Below are 22,590 nucleotides of genomic sequence, written 5' to 3' on the forward strand. Positions count from 1 at the left end.
GCTGGAATTTGAGAATTTCTCTTGGTAATTTTCCGATCGTCATAAGTGAACGTGTGTTGCCGAACGACCCTACATTTTTCTCTCAAGTTAGTTATATACAATACTTCTTTAAAAAATGGTTTTACCATTATCATTTCTTTTAAAAGAAGTATTGTATATAACTAACTTGAGAACTATACTTGAGAACTATTAACTAACTTGGACTGTAGGCTACTCAAATTAAAAATTGACCACATAAATGCGCTTCGGGTCAATCAAAATTTAGATAAAAAAAAAATGAAAAAAAGAATGCTTCCGGATGGTATCGAACTCATCCCCTCTAGATTGGCAGCCGGAGACGTATCGCACGCGCCACGGACTGAGTTGAAGAATACGTGTTGAAGTTAGAACTTATATCGGCGCATCTCGTCTGTTGCTTTGAAAGAGAAAAAGAAAAAAGCGCTTATGCAGTGACGTCATGACCGGTCAAATAGTGTTTCAGATTCAAAGACCGGAGCCGGTCAAATAGCCACTGCCTTTTTTAATCTCATTGCTGGCAATGTTGAAACGATTTTTACTTTGAATTATTAGGCTAAATAGATGAAGCTATTGCAAAAAATCAAAACAAAAAATGAAATTTCCTTTTTTCCAGTCTTAGCTGTCAAATGTTTGGTTATTGCGCATGTTAGGCTACATTGTAAATACTTAGAACTGCTATGTCTCAAAGCTCTCAATGTGACATTGCTAATTTAAATGAAACAGAAGAAAACAAGTTTTCAGCGTTACTGGTAAGATGATGATTTTAGATTTTGTATTTTGATAAAACAAAGTGAATAAAACGATTTAGCAGTACGGTAACTATACTTACCAAAGAAAGAATGCTCTTCTAAATGCATAACTACCACACATGCACAATTTAAAAAAAAATGTAGATGTGGCCATGTGTACCATACAATGTAAACATTACATAGCCTCTAAGGCTATATTCACCTGTTCGCTCAAGCATAATGTATCTTTTACTTTTAACTTTTTTTCAATAACAAAAAAGCTGCATATATAACCATCCTATATGTTCACTTGCTATTTTTGTGTTGCATTTGACCGACTGGTCTGTTTCAACAATAAATCATGTTGTATTTACAGAAAGAATTCAAGTTATTGCATGGTAATCAAACTGACATTAAAAGAAAAACGGATGACTTCTTGAATAATTCTCAAGCAACTTTACACAATCAGCTCCTTTCTGATATTAAAGTTTCGGCTTTTTCTGTTGTTTTTGGACAATTTAAAATGCTTTTTAGCTCCATTTTACGCAGGTAAGTAGATTTGCAATTTATTGTTTCATGATATTGTAAGGCATTGTTTTAAATTAAAGTAGTCTCCACTTAATTTGTCCATCTTAGAAACAAAAGATAGGCAGGCCTCGAAATTTGTACTTTTTTCCGGCGGTCAAGCATGTCCTACCGGACTGGCCCTTTCAGCGGACATTTAATATCTCAACCGGACATATTTTTGGCATGTAGATTTTGCACAAAATCACACTACAGTATTGTATGTGTAGTCGTGTTTGTAGAAGATTTTCTACAACAGAATAACTCTGCAATGGTTGATAGCTTAATTAACCGACCCTGAAGTATACAGGAGCAGATTGCTTGCAAATAAATCAGTGTGTTAATGACAGTCGTGTAATGACTAGGGCAACCAATTTTTTGACCTAAAAACTTGAAATTTTGACTTTATAATTTACAAATTTTGACCTAATTTTGACCAACAACTTTCTTCGTTTGCAACTCAAACGTGAAATTTAGAAATCAAAGCGTTAGGTAAGGATAGCTTCTTTTCTATTGAAGTATGAGAAAAATGTGGAAGACTCAACGACACCACAGCTAACGAACAGGTAATGAAAGTCACTCAAAAAACTGCAAAAGATAAATATGGAGTGTCTAAATATCCCGAAATTACTGAGGGGGTTCTGCACTATTATACTTCAACATCAAGTAACGTTTCACATTATCGCCTTTGAAGTTTCTGTCTCTCGCCAAAATTTTTCCTAAAATGTGGTGAAAATGTGGTGAAATGTGGTGAAAATGTGGTAAAATATGGTGAAAATGTGGTGAAATGTGGTAAAATGTGGTGAAATATCATCTCGTCCCATTTTCACAATGCACTTGATGCCATTCCTTAAGATTCTTGCTTGAATATATTTTCCAATTTGGCAGCCATCAACACCAAATTTAAGAGACCTCATTTTCTGGTAAGCTTCTTGAATGGTGTAACGGCTGTTTTCCATCTTCTGAATTATATCAAACAGTGCACTATACTGCTCCTCTATTTCTACAAGGTGAGTAGCTAAATTGGGAGCTTTTACAGCATCTTGAGCACGCCGCAGCAAGACACCACCAATCCACCATCATGGAAGCCTTCCACGATATTTCTTACTTTTGGTAGACTTTTTGAATAATAGAAAGCAGCTTTCAACCAAAAGCCCATCTAGTTACATTTGGCTGTGGAGGTTGGCCAATGGAAGTTAAACTAGCTCTTCTTGACCTGTTATAAATGGTCACTGCTTTAACCCTGGCAACCAACTCATCAACAGCAGGGTAGCTGGCTAATATTCAATCGTCAGTAGTGGGCGAAACAAGATTATTACCTCAGAAATTGCATCAAATCGATTATTACGTCAGAATAGCAACAGAAATTGCAACAAAAAATCAGTATCTGTGTAGATTTAATAAAATATCAATAGAGAGAAGAAAAACTACGTTAAAAGAAAATTTTGACCTAACCATGAATTTTGACTTTTTTTTTACTTAATAACTTTGAAACCTCTCTTCGTGTCAGCCTGAAATTTAGTTTGTGGACGTTTTATAAACTTTGAACAAGGCAGAAAAATTTTGACTTTATTGACTTTTGGTTGCCCTAGTAATGACGCCATAAACACAATTGAAAACAACAATCCAAATTTTCTTATTACAAAAGCAACTACGATCACTTATTCCGTGGTTTTCGCGTTATAGAATCATTGTGCCAAGCGATTACTGCCGGCGCGGGGTCGTAAATCTCCAGCTCAGGACCGTCCAGACAAATGCGCATTAGTGACTCAATAGTGTTAGCCCTCAATAGTGTTAGTGTTAACTAACTAACACAATAGTGTTAGTCTAACACCCTCCCTTCTGTGCAGAAATTCTATTTCTATCAGTATCAGCGTGAATAAGGTCGCCACATTCGCCTGAGCACATACGGAATCCAGCTGAGACTTGCTTTTCTGTGACGTTTTTTTTTTAACAAACGATCAATGTAACGCAATAATCCTCATTGTTAAAATTAGAATACATACTTCACAAGGTAGATTTAAACGATCTGTCTTAGCCTGATGCTGCGAGTTTGCTGTGGCAATAGTAAGTTGCGCAAGCTTTCGGAACACAGTTCCCTAGTCATGTGCTATGATGAATGGTGTTGAAGTCAGTGAGTGGTTCTTGAGTGTGGTTCTTTCGTTTAGCTTGAGGCTGCTGGTTCTTGAGTTTCTGTGTTGTTAGGCGTTTTATGTTGCAAAATTTGTTTTCAGTTGATTAGTAGATTAGATGACGTAGTTCTTCCCTTTCGGCACGGTTGTTGATTTTAGGATTTTGTCTGCTGATGAATATGGCCTCTTTGAAACGTAATTTCACTGCGTCATTTTCTCGGGCAATTATTGTAAATTCAAAGTCGGTGTGACACTGTTGTTGATGATTAAAGACCGAACTTTTGTCTGAGCTGAGGTGTTCTTTGATGCGGGAGTGGAGTGGTCGAATCGTGCTGCCTATGTAGCTTTCCCTGCATTTCTTGCATGCGATCTTGTAGACACAGTTCTTGGTGGTACATATGTCATCGACATCGTTCCCTCAGCTCAGACAAAAGTTCGGTCTTCAATGATCAACAACAGCGCCCACCCTGCCGTGAAACGAAGGTGGGCAAAATATGTTTCGCCCACCCTGTTTTCATGACACTTATGAAGTGTTCGTTACAATTATTTCTGTCTTTGTTAAATGCTGAATTAGCCAATCAACTGCAGCGCAACTTCTTGTTTTACACTATGTCTCTTAGCGCTGCAATTAGGCGCGCAATAATTGTCTCTTAGGCGCGCAATAATTTAAAAAAAACTCACCGAATAGGGCTCTCATTGAAAAAGGCTCTCACCGAATAGGGAACTCACCGAATCGGACTCACCGAATCGGGCCATTCCGAAGAGCAACGTAGGCTGTTTTTCGCTTTTGGCAATCTTTAAGTCCGTTTAAAACACCATGGTTTAAAATAAATGATCTAAATGTCTTTCGCGAAGTGTTTTATCTTTGAAACACCACTTGTAATAACCATTTTTGTTGGCCCTCTACCATAAATTTACGGGGGGCGCCACCCCCGGCTCTCCCGGAAGTAGGCGCGTATGAGCATGAGCCATGGATCTCTACCCGCTCCATTTGACGTTAGCATGCTGCCGGATCAGCTTCCGGCTCGGGAAGGTCGTGTGTTGCAAAGGAAGCTTTTTCCCGAATTGCAGTGGATGCATCTTAACCCTGATGGTAGCCTACTTGTTACTGTAGCTGCTGTTTGTGGGCCTCGGAAAACAATCGGTTATCTGCCGCAGACTAACGAAAGTTATACAGCAGCAATATCCGCAGTCACCTGTCCGAACATTTTGCGGCAAATCCGAAAGTGCCACTTTAAAGATAACAGGTCACGAGTCACGCGCTTTTTAGGTCGCAAAGAAAAACATAAAAGAAGTTTGTTTAGTTTAGCAGCGCTCATAAGATCGCAAGGCGCAAGAAAGAAACATCAAACCTATTAAAACTTAATTACTGCAGTAACGCTAAACGCAGTCTTTGTGAGAAAGACTAACCATTGCGAATTTGCGAACATACACATTCAATGAAATCTGTTTGAAAACTCTCGCCCACCCAGAATACCTCTCTTCTAAGAAAAAATCGACGCCTATGTGGGTGCATAAACTGAAAGATGAATCTTTTTTTTTCTTAAGCTGAAAGTATAACATAATTCGTTGCCATGCAAAAAGATAAAAAGAGTAAGTTTTTTGGAATTGTCTGTGACTTATCCTTGTACTATTTTGAACAGCAAATTCGAAGAAAAAGATAAAAATAGCGCTTATTGTTTCATGTATTCTTGCAAAATATAGGCTATACGGGGTGTGTCAAAAAATGTACACAAAAGTATATCAATGACACAGATAAACCAATCAATATTTTCGGACTTTTTCTGCTGGACCATGCAGCTGAAGCATGTAAGTTTTTTTCCCAATGCACAGTTGTTAGTTCAGTCTCTTTTACACCACATGATCAATGTAACCTCCTCGTTTCCCAATGACAGGCTGCATCCTTGCTGCTACATTGTTCAATGTTTATCACATTTGGGAATGTTTCCACTGGAATGTTCTGCATTTCTTGTCGAATGTTTGCCTTAAGTTGTTTGAGGTCTCTTGGCTTGGGATTCGAATAAATACGGTCCTTCAAGAAGCCCCAAAGAAGAAATCTGGGGGCGTCAAATCTGGTGAATAAGGAAGCCATTCAGTGTCTTCATGCAGAGAGATCAGACGTCCAGGAAACTTTGTTCGTAGGAATTCTCGTGTAGCTCTTGCTGTGTGTGGTGGAGCTCCATCTTGTTGAAACCACTGTGTCATCATTCGAATCTTGTTGTTCCGTCTCCGAGCTTGCCAACGTAACTCTGGCAGGTAGAACTCCTGAATCATTTGATGATACTTGTCCTGGTTCACTGTGGCTGTTCTGCCATCGTCTTCCTTGAAAAAGTAAGGTCCAATGATACCGTAGGGCCTACCAGCCACTTGCTGCCCAGTGCCCACATTGTCACTTTGAGTACAGATCTAGGACTTTCATCTATCAGTTCATCGCCTGTATTCTCTGTCCCCCAGTATCGAAAGTTCTGTGTGTTCACTTTTTCCGAAAGATGAGCATGACATTCATCTGACATGTGAAGTTTCCTAAGAAACAAATCATCTGTCTCCAATTTTCCTGAAAACCACCTAGCAAATTCAAATCTCTTTGCCTTTTGTTGGGGTGTTAGTTCGCTCTGTGACTGAATTTTGTAGGGAAAGAGATGCAAGTCAGCCCTTAGGGTGCGTTGCACAGAACAACGATGAATGTCAGTTTCTGCAGAGAGACGGCGAATGGATTTTCGTGGGCTCCGCGCAATGGTGTGCCTTACAGCATCCACATGTTCCACTGAACGAGCACTTCTTCTTCTACCACTGTGTCCTTTGTTCAAATTACACACAGTCCCCACGGTGGAAAATTTAGCAACTGTTCTGCTAATTGTTCTTCGATTTGGTGCAGCTGCTGTGTTGAAAATACCACGATACCTTCGTTGGACCTGGACCACTGATTTAGATTGGTGCCAAAACTCACTGATTTTTGTTCTTTGAATAAGGGTTAACTGCGGCATTTTCCTAACTTTTCATTTATCGCAACACAAACTTTAGGCTTTCTGAAATGAGAAAAACAATGTTTCTCGGCAGCCGATTTGTAGCAAGAATTGACAGCGATAGACACCGTGTTTCGCCCATGAGGCTGGGCTCGTCAGTATCGCACCACTAATTCTGCCACAATGATATTCGACCACCGCTTTACCAGTCAGTTTAACTCTTATCTTTGTGGAAACAAAGAAAGAGCCAACAAAACCAGCAGGCGCCAGGGCAGAGGATGTTAACAATGTTATTTCCCAGAAAAAATGTTTTTGGAACTCTTTTTTCAGATTACTTTTGTGTATATACATTTTTTGAGACACCCTATATACTTGTTGACTTGCCATTTATTTTTGAATTACTACTCTTTCTTTATATACAACATTTGTTTAATTGTAAACTTTGTGCAGGGGACAATTACTTTATTATATATACTGATTGCTGAAACTATGATTGTATACATAATATTCCTGCAACTCATGACAATATAATGTAACGATCGACAGGTAATGCTTTGACAACCACTTATTTTAATCATATATATATTTAGTCTTAGTTTTAAGTCGATTTAATGTAGAGAATGTGCAGAGTTTGACATTGACATTTTGGGCAGTTATGCCTTTTCAAGCAAATAAGATATTGTTTATTTTTGTCTGCTTGTTTAACCACTTCTAGCAACAACTTTATTCTTTAAAATATTTATTAATTGACGGTACATACTTTTGATGATGTTTAGATTCAACTTAAATACCGTAGTCGCAGAAGCTTGGTGGCATTTAGAGCAGCAGCTTCAGCTTACTAGTGATGCATATAAATGTAGCTATAACACAATTGCTTAAATTTACAGAATTTCGGAAGGTATCAAGAAAGAAAAACAGTGTGACATTATATTTTTACAGGTAACAGAATTTTTTTGGACATTATGAATATATAATCTTACACACTTTTTATCAGCTTTATAGCATTTTTTTAAAAATTTTTATGAAAGCTAAGCCAATTACTGTCATCACTTAAAAATACAGTATTTCTGTATGCCAAGCCTGGATCTCAACTATTCCATTGTCACGTGATCAAAAAGGCATTTGGAACAGATCCATCATCCCATGGCATTGTCATTGCAACATAGGCGATTTTGCTCTTAGGCAGTAATGGGCCAGGTCTCACTTGCATGCAATAGGACACTCCTCACACTTATTATACTCATGCCGCAGCTACCAAAGGGAATATCCCTGTCTGTAACGATATCATATGTGTAAAAGCTTTCTTCCAATTTTAAAGTTTTGTTGAACTTGTAAATTCATCATAGTGCTTGGTTAAATGCCTTTATGTACCTGCTTGAAAACAGCTTAAAGAAAAGTGGGTTATATCAGCAATGGGAACAGTCCTATATAAAAACACATTCTATCACTAATACATGATCACATAATATCTTAAAACTGTTTTAAGAATGCCTTTCATATCATTGAAATCGTCACTGGAACCTTTGATCACATGATCCAGAGTTTGACCAATCAGCAGGCATTAAATGCAATCTATGATGACTGTTCAATAACAGTTTCCACTGTTGATATCATTCACCAATCCTACAAACATTGTAAGGTAGGCAAGCAATGATGTTACTTGTTAGTTAGTTTTTGTCATCAGTCTGCAAATTCTTATTGACATCTTGAAGATTTTGCTTTTATGTTAATTGTTAATACAAAATTGTCAATGTATTGATTGTTTAAATTAGTACGGTATCTTGTTTTTTCGTTCTTACATTGTGTGCATTTTTTTCTACACTAAAATTATCATAATCCTGGTATTTGCAAAACTAATTTAAAAGACGCTTTTCCGTTTTTTCCACATGTGAGGTACACAAAAAAGCATTTTATTATCACAACAGTAGGCTACTAGGCTAATATATATATTATGTTCCATTGTGAAACAGCGTAATACAGTACAATTTAACCCTTTTTGTGTGTAGTTGAGCAAGAAAATATATGGAACCAATTTTTCACAAGCTGCTTTATTGCTTGGAGATTTATTTCGAAAAACCTTTGCTTTGCAAAAAGTTTTTACAGTCATTCTGAACAAAGCTGAAATTGCAGACGCTTCTGAGTTGAATGAAAACGACAAGAGTTGCCATCTTAAAGGTGCAGTATGTATTTTGCTGTTTTGAATAATATTTAAGAAACTCATTTTGGTTCTTTCATGACTTCCATAACTTCTGCAGTTTGTCAGCATTTATTGGAGATTTGTTCCATTGTTGGAGACATGGACACAGCAGTGGATACCTTACTTGGCTCAACATGGAAATTATTACTCAGGTATGGCAATCAATTTTTGGTGCATTTTGCTTTATATCGTGGTAATTTAAAGTTTGTTTTGCAAAACAAAAGCCACTTAGTAGTTTTTTAAGTTATTTCCATTTTTGCTAGTTTTGTCATTAAATGTACTGTATTGTAGATGTAAGTGAACTACTCGCCAGAATATGTGGTAAGTAAGCACGCTCTTGAAAAATTCAGAAAATGGTGCATTTTTGAATGTTTTTTTTTTATTAAAACTGTACGGTACTAACTTCCTAAAATGCTTTAATTTATGCAGCTTCCTGTTGAAATGCAAACCTATCTTTGAAAGAAACATTGATTTGACACCATATGTAGAACAACTTGTTTATTATGCCACTTGTTATGCTCAACGGTGCGCAAGTACGACTGGCAACACTGTGAAGGAGACGTGTAACGGTAGTTGGAATTAACTGAAATGAGTTTGATTTTGATGTAGTTTTCCATGAACGTTATTGTAAAACTTAGCCTTTTAATAAATTTTGATCTAAGTGCTCATTCATCCAAAAGTAACTTGCGATATTTTAGATTTTATTCGACTTTATCTCAATAAACGTTAATATTTATGACTAAGTAAAGTCAGGTTAAACGGGCTAATACACCATCCTTCTCATAGGTGATGCTGATATTATCAAGATGGTGGCTGTCAATGCCCGGATGTCTTCATTTTTCAACGGTGTTTTGATCAATTTATTGGCCGAGTATTCTTCTTGTGTAACAGAAAATATGGAAATTGATGTCGGAAATTATATTTATTCAGTTCTTCAAATTATGAAACCTTTTTTACTGGTAAATTGCTATATTTGTTATTTATCTTTTTGCAAGTTTTCTTTGAAATTACTTTGTACTGTACACCTAGTCACCTATCCATCTCTAATCCCTATATCAGAGGTGACAAACCTGCGGCCCGTCAAAGAATTTTGTGCGGCCCGCTTAGTCAAGCAAAAAACTTTCCAATAATCTCACTGAGCAAAAAATTTCAATGCTTCAATGCTATTTTTTAATATTTTATGCTTCAATGTTTATGCTTTCACGTCCGCCCCGATAGCTCAGTTGGTTAGAGCGTGACTTCTGGAACGAAGAAACTTCAAGATCAAGCGGCGCTGGTTCGACTCTCGGGGTGTGCGCTTGAGCAACGCACGTTAAGGACTGCTCTCCAATCCATTCAGCGGCATCTAATGGATGGAAAAATTCCCCGTCAACAACACTTCAACAATCGGAAACTTCACTCTGTCAATCTCGGTGACCGGACCTGCGTCAGTAATTCAAAGCCTCTACAAGTATGCTAAACTGCCAGGATTAAGCTCTGCAAGAAGCTTTCCCAGTCCGAGGATAAAGATTCAATCAATCAATCAATGCTGCATTAGATAGCTTCAGCTGTATGATTCGCGTGGGCTTTTGTTTGTTGTTTGAAAAAGAAATTTCATTAACTGATTTGTTGTTTCGGAGCATAATGATCGAAAGAATTAGTCAACATGAGCAAAAAGAATAGAGCCAAAAAAAAAAGAAATCATCCTCATATGAAAGCAAACGCTTCGAATATTAAACTGTCTTCATTATCAATGCAAGTACTGTTGCTCTATCCTTTTTGCTCAAGTTGATTTGTTTTTATTTTTACTGTTGTATGTTTCGATTCTGCGTAAGATACTTTCAACTGTGTGGGTTTTATTACTTTCATCTGCCGTTTGTTACTTTTCATGAATAATATCTTGAGTCGCTTCTAAAAGATTTCATCGTAGGTTACGATTAAAAAGTTGTGTGGCCCGATAACTCGTGTGTAATTGACAAAGTGGCCCGCGACCGCAAAAAGGTTCGTCACCCCTGCTCTATATTATGGTAGAATTTCCTATATCGTTTGGATTTCTTTACCTGCTGAAGGGGAGCAAATGTATGCCATCTTTTATTAAAACAAGCTCAAGAATGTGCATTATGTTTTCATAGAAATTCCAATGTGCAGATCATTTCTCTATTTAGATTAAAGCCCATCAAATGCTTTCCCATGCAGCGAGTGCATTGACGATACCAAACTTATTTTACAAACTGCTCGATTCCTGCACAAATTAAGTGCAGTTTTTTGCAGTTAACTTCGGGCGTTTCTTTCCAAGCAGAAGGGCTAGATAGTTCTTTGTAAAGTAGATTTCTGCATACAATTAGATGCTTAACCAGCCACTTAACTTGTTGTGTCAAGACTTCAAACTTATTGCAGGTGTCTAGAGACTTAACCGAGAAATATCCTCCAGCGTTGCAGAAAGTATTCTCATGTCACTTTGTGAAAGAAATTGACAAGTCGTTATTGTATCTGCTATCATCTCAGGCATTTCAACGCCGCCTGTTCAGTGATGGTAAATTTGTTTTAATTTTGTTGTGGATAAAATTTCCTGGGTAAATCTTCAAGTCAAGCAGCAGTCACATCCATTTTAAGTCCAACATTGCAATTACGAGGCTACGTATTCTGTGCGTAGCAACTATACATTTTGTACTGATGTAATACATTTTGTGAATGCATCATCTCTTTGCTATATCTCCATGAGCAGTTTTTGTCATGCATCGATGTTGCCTCATTGCAACAAATCATCTGCTCAGCTGTTTGTTATTATTAGTTTAAGATTTCAAAATGGTTCAAGCGTGAGTTACTAGTTCCAAATGCTGTTGGCAACATTTTTTTTTATACAGACGCCAACGAAACGGAAGCTTTTCCTCAGTTAATTCTTCTACTTCGTCTCGTTAAACTTTGCGGAACTGACACATCTCATTTGGGTTTATTGTTTGGTGAGAGAGGCAATACGGACGGTAACCGTTCCTGCGTGTTCACGGCACTATTTCGTCTTGTTGACCTTGGTACGATGCTCTCCTGGGTTACCTTTCATCTTAGATGAGTTTTTTCCATTCTCAACAACTTGTATTAACGACATGAGATATGGAGTGCATTATATTTAACTTTTGTTAATCATGGTTAATACACTCGCAATGGGAAAATGACTTACCATACCTCGACAAAGTTAGAAGGTAACTTTTTTAAACCTTATGCAGTGCAATCAGTTGGAAATGAACATTCCAGAATGCCATTTCATTCCAGAATATTCTGGAATGCATATAGAGCTTTTAGTGTTGGGTCATAAAAATGGCAAACTTGCAAACTTATTGCGTTTTCTTGTGATGGATTCTCAACTTGAGACCAACTTAATTATTTGCAAACATAAACAGCCACTGCACCATCTTAAAATGATTACCATAATATCATTTGCTGAAAAATTTAAACTTGCCAAATTATTTTTCAGCTTACCCCAACTTCATGCTTTCTTCCTTTGTCTATTTGGATGAGCAACCATCTTCCCTTTACGAAGCAATAGCCTCCCACGTTTGTGCAGCTGTTGTAGCAGTCCCACGTACAAGTTTTTGTTCTTTAGAGCGCATACTTTTAGACACTGTAATCGACGGTGGGCCGTATGCATACCTACTAGCTTCTGATGCGTGGTGCTTTCTCGCAAGGTAAGGCTTAATCAATAACATACTTGGCTGGCAATGTTAACCCAAACGGCCAATAAAACCTTCGAATTGCTGTGAGCCATTAATGTCCAATTATGTTAAAAATTGAATGAAGCTGTTCACCAGATATTTAGTTAAATAACGTGATATATTCTACTGGTGCAAACTAAGCTGAACTATCACAAAATCTACGTGGATCATTTTGCTTTAAAATTACCATATCTCCTTTTTGACGGGCCGAGTGGATAGGAGCTTAATTTTCAACTCTACGATTCCAGTTCAATGCCCGGTTAAGCTAAACAAGCTAGATGTTGAAAAACACTTTTACCGATGTGAAATTGAGTGAATGCATAGAGGCGACCGAGCGAAAGGACAATTATCGCTCTTCAGTGCTTCAAAACAAGTTTACAGTGAGAACCTTATCTTATCTCATATGCTTAAGAACCTAGCATTGAACCACCTCATCTTTAAAACCTGTTTTTTTTTAGGTTCAGCTCAGCGGATTTGTGTTGTCATCATGTTAAAGTCTTGGCATCTATCGTGCATTCATTCAAGGTTGTTGGCTTAACCGCTCGTCAAAGCCGCCTGGGGGCGCTGCTGAACAGGCTCTTTGTTTTTTTATTACCTGAACACCAAGCAGCGCTGCTGAGTTCTTACCCCATCGCCGACGAAAGAAATATTATTATTTGGCATTTCTTAGGTCAGTTTGTTAAACTTTCTATCAATCCAAAATTTAAGTTCACCATTTTGTTTCACTCATTCTGTAGAATTTTTTGAATGGTATGTGGAAAGAATTCATAAATCAATCCTTTTTTTCGGTAGTTAGTAGGAATGCGTATTTATTGAACCTTAAAGCAAATTTTACTACCTAAATTTAATGCAAGTGCAATTTAAAGTGCTCATCACGACAGATCAGATCTGTGTTGCGTTAAACACTTATTACGTATCCCCTTTTCGTCGTTGTTCATTTCAGGGTGTGAGTTTTTGAAAATCGGAAAAGAATCCCGGAAGTTGAGCGACCTTTGCAACGAAACCATCCAGTCAATATCTGGTTGGATTCAAAAGGGTGGATTAGCATCCGGTGTTCCAACCTTGGTGAGTGTCGGACAAGCAGTAGTTTCTATGACAGTAATTTAAACACATTTTCATGCTCAACTCGAACAGTTGGGTACTTGATATAGCTATTACCATATTTGACATATTATTGACCTTTTTTATACTGATACTAATTACTAACCAACATTTATTTCATTATGTGATAAAAAAGCCGATCTTAGTTGCAAAAGCATAGTCTGTATAGTGTATACCTTTACTATGTACATCGCTGTTCTAGCACAGACTTTCTTAACTTTTTTCTCTCCCCAAGCCCTTGCAGACTGTTTAAAAATATATTTACTCTCATCTGGTTGGGAGTATCACCATGCAGTCAAATCTCCCTTAAAGGCATACTAAATGAAAATTTCAAACCGGAATTAAGCATTAAAGGGATACGGTACTAAAGGAAAAAACCTGACTTGACGATTTTCCACGTTCTTTGTGTTTAACATGCTACCATAAAACAATTTTCAATAAAATTTTGCCCCATTGCGGGCTGACCACCATTCCGCGCGTGCTTTTGTCAGAGCTTTCAAAAGAGAGTGCGCGTGAGCAGTGAAGCGTGCGATTTTACAGTCTACGTAATAAAAGACGAGCAATGAACTGATCGCGCAATAGTTGTTACTGCGGGCGATTTAACTGTATTTTCTCATTAACCAGAGTTTCTATAATTACAATCCGTAATTTTTATACTTGTATAATGAAATAATGTTGCGTATTTCAAATACTGCTTTCAAAGAAATGGCATACACATCTTCTACAACCATTACACAGCTAACCAACTTTACATAGGCTACGGTGTCATTTCACGCTCGTCTGATCAAATACAATTCTTCGACCAACAAAGTAAGCAATTTTATGTAGATTTAACAGGGCATTGAATTGCTTTTCATAGTCTAGTGCATTTTTCACTCGGTGCAGACTTACTTATTACTAAGGCCATTTTAATGTAACTTAAAAATATTCCTTTTTACTTTATTTTTGCTGATCGGAATTGCTAACTTGGAGACAAACAAGCTGATAGCAAGTCAAGTCAATTTATTTTGTTTCAACAACGCCATATATTAAACAAACAAGCAGAGTAAATGTAATCATGCATGTTGTTGGAGCGGAAAACTGTGAAACCCAATCAGCGCGGTAGGAAGTCAAACTGCTCTGATGGCGGGTTAGTGCCACTGCCAACTCCAGTAAATCTTCGACATAACCTTAGGAAAAAAATAACCGTTATAACCCCATAGTACAAAGATGAACGTTGAATCAAACAAAAAAGTTTTGGCAATAATTGAAATGCAGGTAGGGTACGCAGAAATTTTTTTTATTTGGGAACTTAGAAACATTTTTTAGGCTCATTTGCTGTATACCAATTCGTACTTCAAGCTACTATTTTAACGTAAATGAAATACATTTCATACAATAATAGGTACCTTATTGAAGATCCGGATACTTGAATCCAACATAACCTTCACTCGGAAACTTCTCCCTCACTTTGTTGACCACACATGCTGGCAGAGGCACACGAATTGAACGACCAAGGTGGCCCCACACCCACCGTACAAATTGTCGATAAGCTATGTGCCTATAACGCCTGCATACATGAACGACGAACGTTGTTACTGTCTGAATTACATCAACAATCGTGAAAATTTTACAGTGAGCAACCTTAACACGGTATAGTAACTCGGCATGCCGATTTTTGACCATGGCGTTAACACAACCTATCAAACTCAGTTACATACCTATGTTGTGGTCCATGCTCTGGTCCCGTTCTGTTATAATGCTGCATGTATGCCAAGTGTGCGGTCTCCAGCACCCACGGATTCAAGCACACTGCTTCAAAGCCTGGGTGTTCTGTGATGCAAGATATGCCTGGTGTGCCATCTAGCATATCTTTCATCCGTGCAGCATCTACATCACAGCAGCACAAAGCTTGATCTTGCTTATCCATTGGCACACAGTGACAACACGAACACCTGTTGATATAAAATAGTACCGGTCGGAAAAATGCAACTCAAGAAATATAAACAGTAAATCAGCCTCTTTTACATAGATTCAACGTATTCAGGCCTTCAATCAATGTAAAATGACTTATTTAAAAACCAGTTGTAAACAAACAAGTTTTTGAGACTTCACAAAGCCATGTGAACTCATCTGAAATGATTTCAGCTGGGCAATTCAGGCGGCGTAGAGCAGGCTAATCAGCGTTTCTTACATGGATTCAACGTGTTTAGGCCTTGAATCAAGGTTAAAAGACTCATTGAATAGCCAGCTTCAACAGATTTTTCTCAAAGCTGCTTGTAAGCAGACCTGCTTTTCGCTGAGAAATCAGTACCATATCGATGATTCATTGAAGCCAAACTATTTTTGATAGTTTACAGTGTAGATTCTAACGATCTGTTTCAGCCTGTTTCGTCATATGCACATGACTAGGGAACTGTGTTCCGAAAGCTAGTGCAATTCGATATTGCAACAACGAACTCGCATCATCAGGCAAAAACAAATCGTTAGAATCTACACTGTGAAGTAAGCAACGATCATGCTGCTAAAAGCGAAACTCAATCAATTGCATATTTTTGATAGATAACACAAACCCAAGCTAGACGTGTTGCAGGTGTAAGGCCTTATAAACCTATAGGGGATGCAATGTAAAACTGAGCACTTATCCCGCTACGGTCGGTGATTTACTTCTTTTGTATTAAGTAAAGCTGAACACATGCAGCATACAGTTTAGTTATGTAATGCGGCCTTTGCACTGAAAATATTGCTTATCCCTGCTTTATTAGGGCTGTATTAAAATAAAACACTTTGTCAGAAAGATAAGCATGGTTTAGTTTTATCAAGAGCTACACCAAAAAAATATGAATATTGTTTTTGTTTTATATAACAATATGTTTTATACAGACCTCGGTTGTTTTTCCATACTTTCATCGACAGATATCTCAGTGAGATGGTTTAAGGAAAAATCTGGGTCCGCTTTTTCGTTGTCTTCAAACGAAATGTTTTGGGTACCCAGTCGTGCTTTTTTCGGAGTGGAAGCCATAAAAACCAATGGCCTTCGCTTTTTTTCTTGTAGGTTGCAAGTCACCCCGACACTATTTATTGACATGGTACACTGAATTTCTGTGAAAATTTTTTTGTTAAATAATAACCTCTTCTATAATAAAGTTGCTATAAATATACGTGTGATTACCATGACGTGCAAAGTGTACATATAATTTTTCATTTTCACAAGGTTTCAGTGTTCCCTTTAAGGTTTTAACTCCTCAGATTTAGTCTGCAGAGCTTAAAATTCTAATAAGCATGTCTCAACAGATTGCAGTGTTGTAGATTTTGGACTACCGTTTGGCAGTAATACGCTGTTTCACAACAATTCTATTTTACAAACCAACAAATGTGCACTTTATAAACTTTTTGTACAACAAATTAGTATTAAACATTCCTTACTTTTTGAAGCTTTTTTGGGCTTAATTCTAGCTTCGCATCCTTTTGACAGTGGAACACCAAAATCCGATGTGTCATATTGTGTTGCTACATCACAAGTCACTTTGGTTGCAGCACACTTCTCAGTTTGACAGGATACGTCAGAATGAAGGAAAACCTAATACAGTAGTAATAGTGCAACAGTTAACATTCTGCAAGAATGTGTAGAATGCCAAAAACTGCATTTCTCTTCCACCAATTAGTAAGCCATAATGAAATGCTGAGCTTCAAGCATTTTGACAAATTTCAACTGTGTGGGTTTTATTACTTTCATCTGCCGTTTGTTACTACAGTATTCATGAATAATATCTTGAGGCGCTTCTAAAAAATTTCATAGTAGGTTACGAGTAGGTTAAGAGCTACTATTTCATAGTAGGTTAAAAAGTTGTGTGACAAAGTGGCCCGCGACCGCAAAAAGGTTCGTTATCCCTGGTGTAGATTATGCTATGTCTATGTTCATAAGAAATCAGCATTACGTCATCCATCAACAACGTACCAATGTTTCATGTGTATCTAGGTCATCGTCCATTCTCACAGAATCATGTGCTTCACTGTCACCATCTGTACTCACAGCAGTATCACTATTCTTGTGAGCAGCAGTGTCTTCAGCTATCCACTGAAGCAAAAATATCATGTAATAGGAAAATAGTTGCTACATGGTAGTGTGCTAGGTATTGGTAGGCCCAAGGCCAGTGATTCTCAACATGCTTGCTTACCCGGATGCACCCAAATTCGTACCCTGAACAATTCATGACCTTAACTCGTACCCTGAAAAGATCGAAAGAAAAAATTAAAAAAAGCTGAAGACGCTGATCGGAGTTTGCGCAAACAAACAAAAACTCTCAGGATCATTACCGGAAATTTTTAAATGTTTGCGGAAACTGTGGAAAAATGGAAACCGTGATTTCGGCTATGTTCTATTTTTTCTCTCGATCTTATCAGTATCACTTATCAAACTCAATCAATTGCTTATCAGTTTGTTTGCAGAAACTCCGATCAGCGACATCGGCTTTTTTAAATTTTTTCTCTCAATCTTTTCAGGGTACGAATTAGGTTGCACCCCTTTTACCCCAAAGACAACTAGCACTAGGTTAATGGCCTTGTTGTAAATTAGGCCCTGGGGTACAGGTTATCAAAACCTAATACTGCAATTCTAACTAAATACAATAAACTATAAAATCAACATTACTTCATTAACTTGACGTCTTTTATAAGCTGGTCGCCAGGAAGAAGTCAAGTGTGGTCTTTCAGCTGTTGCACTAGTTCCTGGTGAAGGAAAGATTGATGGACATGCACCAGGTTTCAAGTAAAGTCTTTTGGCATATCCCATTTCGAATTGAAGAAGATTTTTGAAGTCTGCTTCTTGAAAATGCAGACCACAAATTCTGTGGTGTGATTTTGGTCCACTCCACTGACTTGTGGTGTTGACAAATTTATTCCATTTCCTTTTTTGCGTACTGTCTTGGGGAAACTCAAACATACCAACTTTAGGGCTATGCAATGCTGTCGTGTCACAGCCAAACACAACACAAAAGTTAGGCATAGTATTTGCTATGATGCAATATTGTTTCTACAATAGTCAGCCTATGCTGCAATATTGATATCATGGACATTTAAGTTTTAGCAATGCTACTACATTTATACTACCGTACCTCACCTTTCTCGTAACATTGCTACTATTACTCAACGAAATATCCTAGAAACTTTAAAAACGTGTAAAACTATCCTGCAAAACTCCTTTGAACGCAACACGTCCGAACTTTGCAACCCACCGCGCGAAAAGACTTTTGATATTGCTGGAGCTCTCGTCTTTTATGACGTGTCCTCGAGCAGTGTTTCCACTTTTTGGTCATTTTGAAAAAAATAAATGAAACATTGGACTTTGGGCCTTGCCAGCGCCCTTGAAAACATTTTTTTTTTCTGTAATTTTTTTAAAAATGTATTCTTGAATGTTCAGTTTACATATTTTAATGCTTAATTCCGGTTTGAAATTTTCCTTTAGTATGCCTTTAAAATGAATAAACTTAACATTCAAGAATACATTTCAAAAACAATTACGAAAAAAAATTGTTTTCATTGGCGCTGGCAAGGCCCAAAGTCCAGTGTTTCATTTTTTTCAAAATGACCAAAACGTGCAAACACTGCTCGAGAATACGTAATAGAAGGCAGCAATAACAAAAGCCACGTTACCGCATCTGATGTTTTGAGCAAACTGTCTGCTGTTTTGATGTTGAAATCTGATGTTTTGATGTACATACATACATAGCCTACAGTCAAATCGCCCGCAGTAACAATTATTGCGTGATCGGTTGATTGCTAGCCTTTATGACGTAGACTGTACAGTCGCACGCTTCGTTGCTCAGGTCCAATCTCGCTTTGAAAGCTCTGACAAAAGCACGCGCACAATGGTGGTCAGACCGCAATGGGGCAAAATTTTATTGAAAATCGTTTTATGGTAGGTATGTTAAACACAAAGAACGTGGAAAATCGTCAAGTCAGGTTTTTCCTTTACTATCCCTTTAATTTAGTCAATTTAACTCTTTGAGGGATAAAAATTAGACCCCATAGTGTGAACTTACCCGATTGAGAACTTTGCTTTAAAAAGGAGGAAATATATTTTTACTCGGATTCTGTCGCCTTTCAAATAATGCAGTCAAGTGGAGTGAGCTAAGATCCTGATCTCTTTAGAAAGCTTTTCATTTTGTTTTTACTTTTAGTTAATTTGTGAAACTCTTTGTTCATTCAATGCGTTGTTCAGGTGGCTCGCTTACGAATGGCTGCTCGTGCATTGAAAGGCGTCTTCGATGAACACAACACTACCGGCATCTCAAAGGTGACGTCATCATTTTACAGACAGCCATGTTTTGTTTTCAGTTTTATATTTTCGTAACATCGTAGTTAAAAGACTATTCCTATAATGGACCCGCGAAACGTTGATGGAAGAGGATTGAATAGTTGAAGTGTTACCTACAGTCATATCACGACTATTGCTTCTGCACAAACGTTGCAAGTATAAGCAAAAACTTTATTTTAACGGATAAACTAAGGAAAAAATAGTCACTGAGTTGGAGATATTGATTGCATTTTGTAAAGATCGATATTGTTTTCCTTTTTTTTTTCTCTGATACTTTTCTGAAGCATTATGGTGTCTGCGACACGCGAGATAACTCGCTTTGAAACTCCTACCATGAGGTTTGTTTAAAGAAATTGAATCCTTCACATCTCACCATAGAGGTTTTTCGCATAGCGCTATCGGTTAGGTGTTCAACAAAATAGCTTATTTTACAATCGCTTGCGATTAACAACCACACCAGCAGATGGTGCTTCGTTCTTGGTGCCACATAATCTTAGTTTGTATTTTTATGTGGATTATACCAAGCTGATCGTACTTATCATGAATTAACATAAACTTCATTTTTCCCAGGAAGATGTGCAAGTTTTATCATCTGTTGGGTCCCTTTTGGTTTCTCTGTGGGGGAATCTATCGCACAGTTCTGCTGCTTCCAGCGCCCTTCTAACTTTGTATGCTAACCTTGCATTGGTCACGTCTTTCTTAATTGAGTCTCACATCACAGAAACCGGGGTTTTAAGTGTAAGTCTCATTTTTGCTGCTTCCAACCTCTTTTTGAGTGATTAAAAAAGCTAAAGTAAACATATTTCCACCATGTCATCGAGCAAAGGTTTTCAGTAATAGTTAATTATTTTTTGACGTTCTGTGTTGCAGGTACTCATCAGTGCGAACAAGTTGTTGACAAGTCAGAAGACTGTCCCACAAAAATTACTCTTTAGTTTGTCAAAGTTGCTGGCTGCTTTGCGACATTCCGTTTTACCTCAAGACACTCTGGTAAGTGGTCTTTTATGTTTAACTAGAAGACTTAAAAAATTCCTGAGACGATTTTAGCTGATGCACATGCGTTCAAATATTTGTTAAATTGCATGTCTCCAGTTTATTTTATTTCTTTTTCTAAACACGACAGAATATTGTATGGAAGTTAAGAAATTTTGACAATATGAGCAACTTGTTTTATGAAGAGGTGTTTTGAATGTTTTGCTATGCTTTGCAAACACTAGACAGTCACGTGTCCTTTTGGGTTCGATGCCTTACCAAAGCCCTTTTCATAATTAATGTTTGTCGTCGTCACGTCGTGCGCATTCACATTAATGTTATTTCATTATGATGCATTTGGGGTTAAATAGATTATTTTGTTTACTCTTCATCAAACTGTCACTTTGTTCAGACAGAAGTGATAGCGCTGTGGCAAAAAGTCTTATCTCGCTGCAGCGATTCTGACTGGCTTCTGCGTCATAAATCGTTGGACGAATTCGAAAGGTTTTCTCGCGCAACCAAACAACCTCAAGCATTGCCACGCATCTGTGCTCCCTCACCAGGCCGGGGCAATGCTTCGTACAATTTGGGAAGCATGATCAAAGCGCATCTGAAACGCGTGAGTATTTTTGTCTAGATTTTTTCATCCTTTGGTGCTGTTAATTTCATATTCTTGGGAGAATGTTAGATTTGACTATTTGGACCATCCCGTTATCTTCATCATCCAAATTAGGTTTTGTTTCCACCAGCGAGGGTGGCATATTCCTTCCTTACAGCGACTGTCTTAGCGACTGACTGTCAGCGACGTTTCTCCATCTCATCTTTTTCCACGACAATTTGAATTATGGACCAAGTCACATTCTATGTCATTCCTGCTGCCTACATGTTGATACGACTTTTAACTTTGTGGTTGGTTTTAGACTACTTTTATTTGTATAGATTCATATACGTAATTTAATACCGTACATTACATATCTTTACACGATCAATGATATTTTAGGATATTGTGGCATTGGAAAAGGGCATGACAATTTCCGATGTCTTGGCTGCTCAACAGAAGGACTTATCTGCTAAACCGCTTGATGCTTCCTTCGAGATCCATCATAGCAAGTCAAAACTAAATTGCATCATCGACGATATTCATAAATCTGTTGATACTCTTCAAAAGATCCCTTCGATAAGTTTCACTCAGGACCAGACGACAACCTTGAAAGACGCTTTGAACAAATTACAAAGTATATTATGTGATGAATAAATGCATTGTTAACTTCGTTTTTGTACACAACCTGTCCCATTGCTGTTGACGATCTCTAGGTAGCTGAGGAAGCGTGTAATCGAGTTAAAAGGTGATGTAGCAGCTCTTAAAGCACGGCGGAGAACCTAAGTACATTCCATGAGCTGTACCCAGACTAAGCTACAGATAACACAAAATTTGTTCAACAAATAGTCGCGCATACTCGTTATACAAACGATAATGCAGCATTTTTGACTATAGTATATATTCAAGGGTGAATACGTATTGCCCATACAATTTACTTAAAACAATGTATTAAAATAGTGGATGTTAACGACCTGTTTTACCCTGATGCAGCGAGTTTGCTGTGGTAATAGCGAATTGCACTAGCTTTCGGAATACAGTTCCCTAGTCATGTGCTATGACGGATATGTATTAAAACTTTGGTGTTGGCAGCCTAATTGCCGTAAGTTTCCAAGGCTGTTCAGGAAAACTTCATATATTGCTGCACGAAGTTGAAATCATGGACAATCAAGAAACTAAAAAAACTAACTCAAAGTAAAACAAGTCTGACTTGTAAAATTAAACATGGCAGGGCTGACAAATATTTTGAGATCTCGAATAATAGTTGAGTTCGCAAAGCTATAACACCTATGGAAATTTCGAAACTCATTTCTTTTTTGCTGCTCTGTATAAATAC

The 22,590-nt window shown here is 37.6% G+C and overlaps 2 protein-coding genes across 3 annotated transcripts; one reads left to right on the forward strand and one right to left on the reverse strand.

Moving 5' to 3' along the window:
• The first annotated feature begins 629 nt into the window (after positions 1-629).
• LOC145774651 (FIGNL1-interacting regulator of recombination and mitosis-like) lies at positions 630-21,922 on the forward strand. 2 transcript variants are annotated; one of them, XM_082585944.1, is made up of 18 exons: positions 630-767; positions 1,123-1,295; positions 7,293-7,344; positions 7,892-8,044; positions 8,412-8,580; positions 8,661-8,754; positions 9,032-9,171; positions 9,389-9,561; positions 10,979-11,114; positions 11,446-11,610; positions 12,051-12,261; positions 12,747-12,958; positions 13,232-13,353; positions 19,589-19,663; positions 20,255-20,422; positions 20,555-20,674; positions 21,069-21,275; positions 21,657-21,922. In XM_082585944.1, the coding sequence occupies exons 1-18, from the start codon at positions 696-698 to the stop codon at positions 21,909-21,911; spliced, it is 2,697 nt and encodes an 898-aa protein (XP_082442070.1). In that variant the 5' UTR covers positions 630-695; the 3' UTR covers positions 21,912-21,922. The 2 variants fall into 2 exon arrangements, with proteins under 2 accessions (XP_082442070.1, XP_082442071.1); XM_082585945.1 differs by having other exon boundaries at positions 660-767; positions 1,127-1,295.
• On the reverse strand, positions 14,779-17,512 carry LOC145774410 (uncharacterized). The gene is made up of 5 exons (XM_082585663.1): positions 17,327-17,512; positions 16,795-16,948; positions 16,254-16,470; positions 15,090-15,323; positions 14,779-14,938 (listed from the first exon to the last, which is right to left on the reverse strand). The coding sequence occupies exons 1-5, from the start codon at positions 17,462-17,464 to the stop codon at positions 14,779-14,781; spliced, it is 903 nt and encodes a 300-aa protein (XP_082441789.1). The 5' UTR covers positions 17,465-17,512.
• Positions 21,923-22,590: the final 668 nt, after the last annotated feature.

Source organism: Aplidium turbinatum, chromosome 7 (assembly GCF_918807975.1).
Source record: "Aplidium turbinatum chromosome 7, kaAplTurb1.1, whole genome shotgun sequence".
Classification (NCBI taxonomy): Eukaryota; Metazoa; Chordata; class Ascidiacea; order Aplousobranchia; family Polyclinidae; genus Aplidium; species Aplidium turbinatum.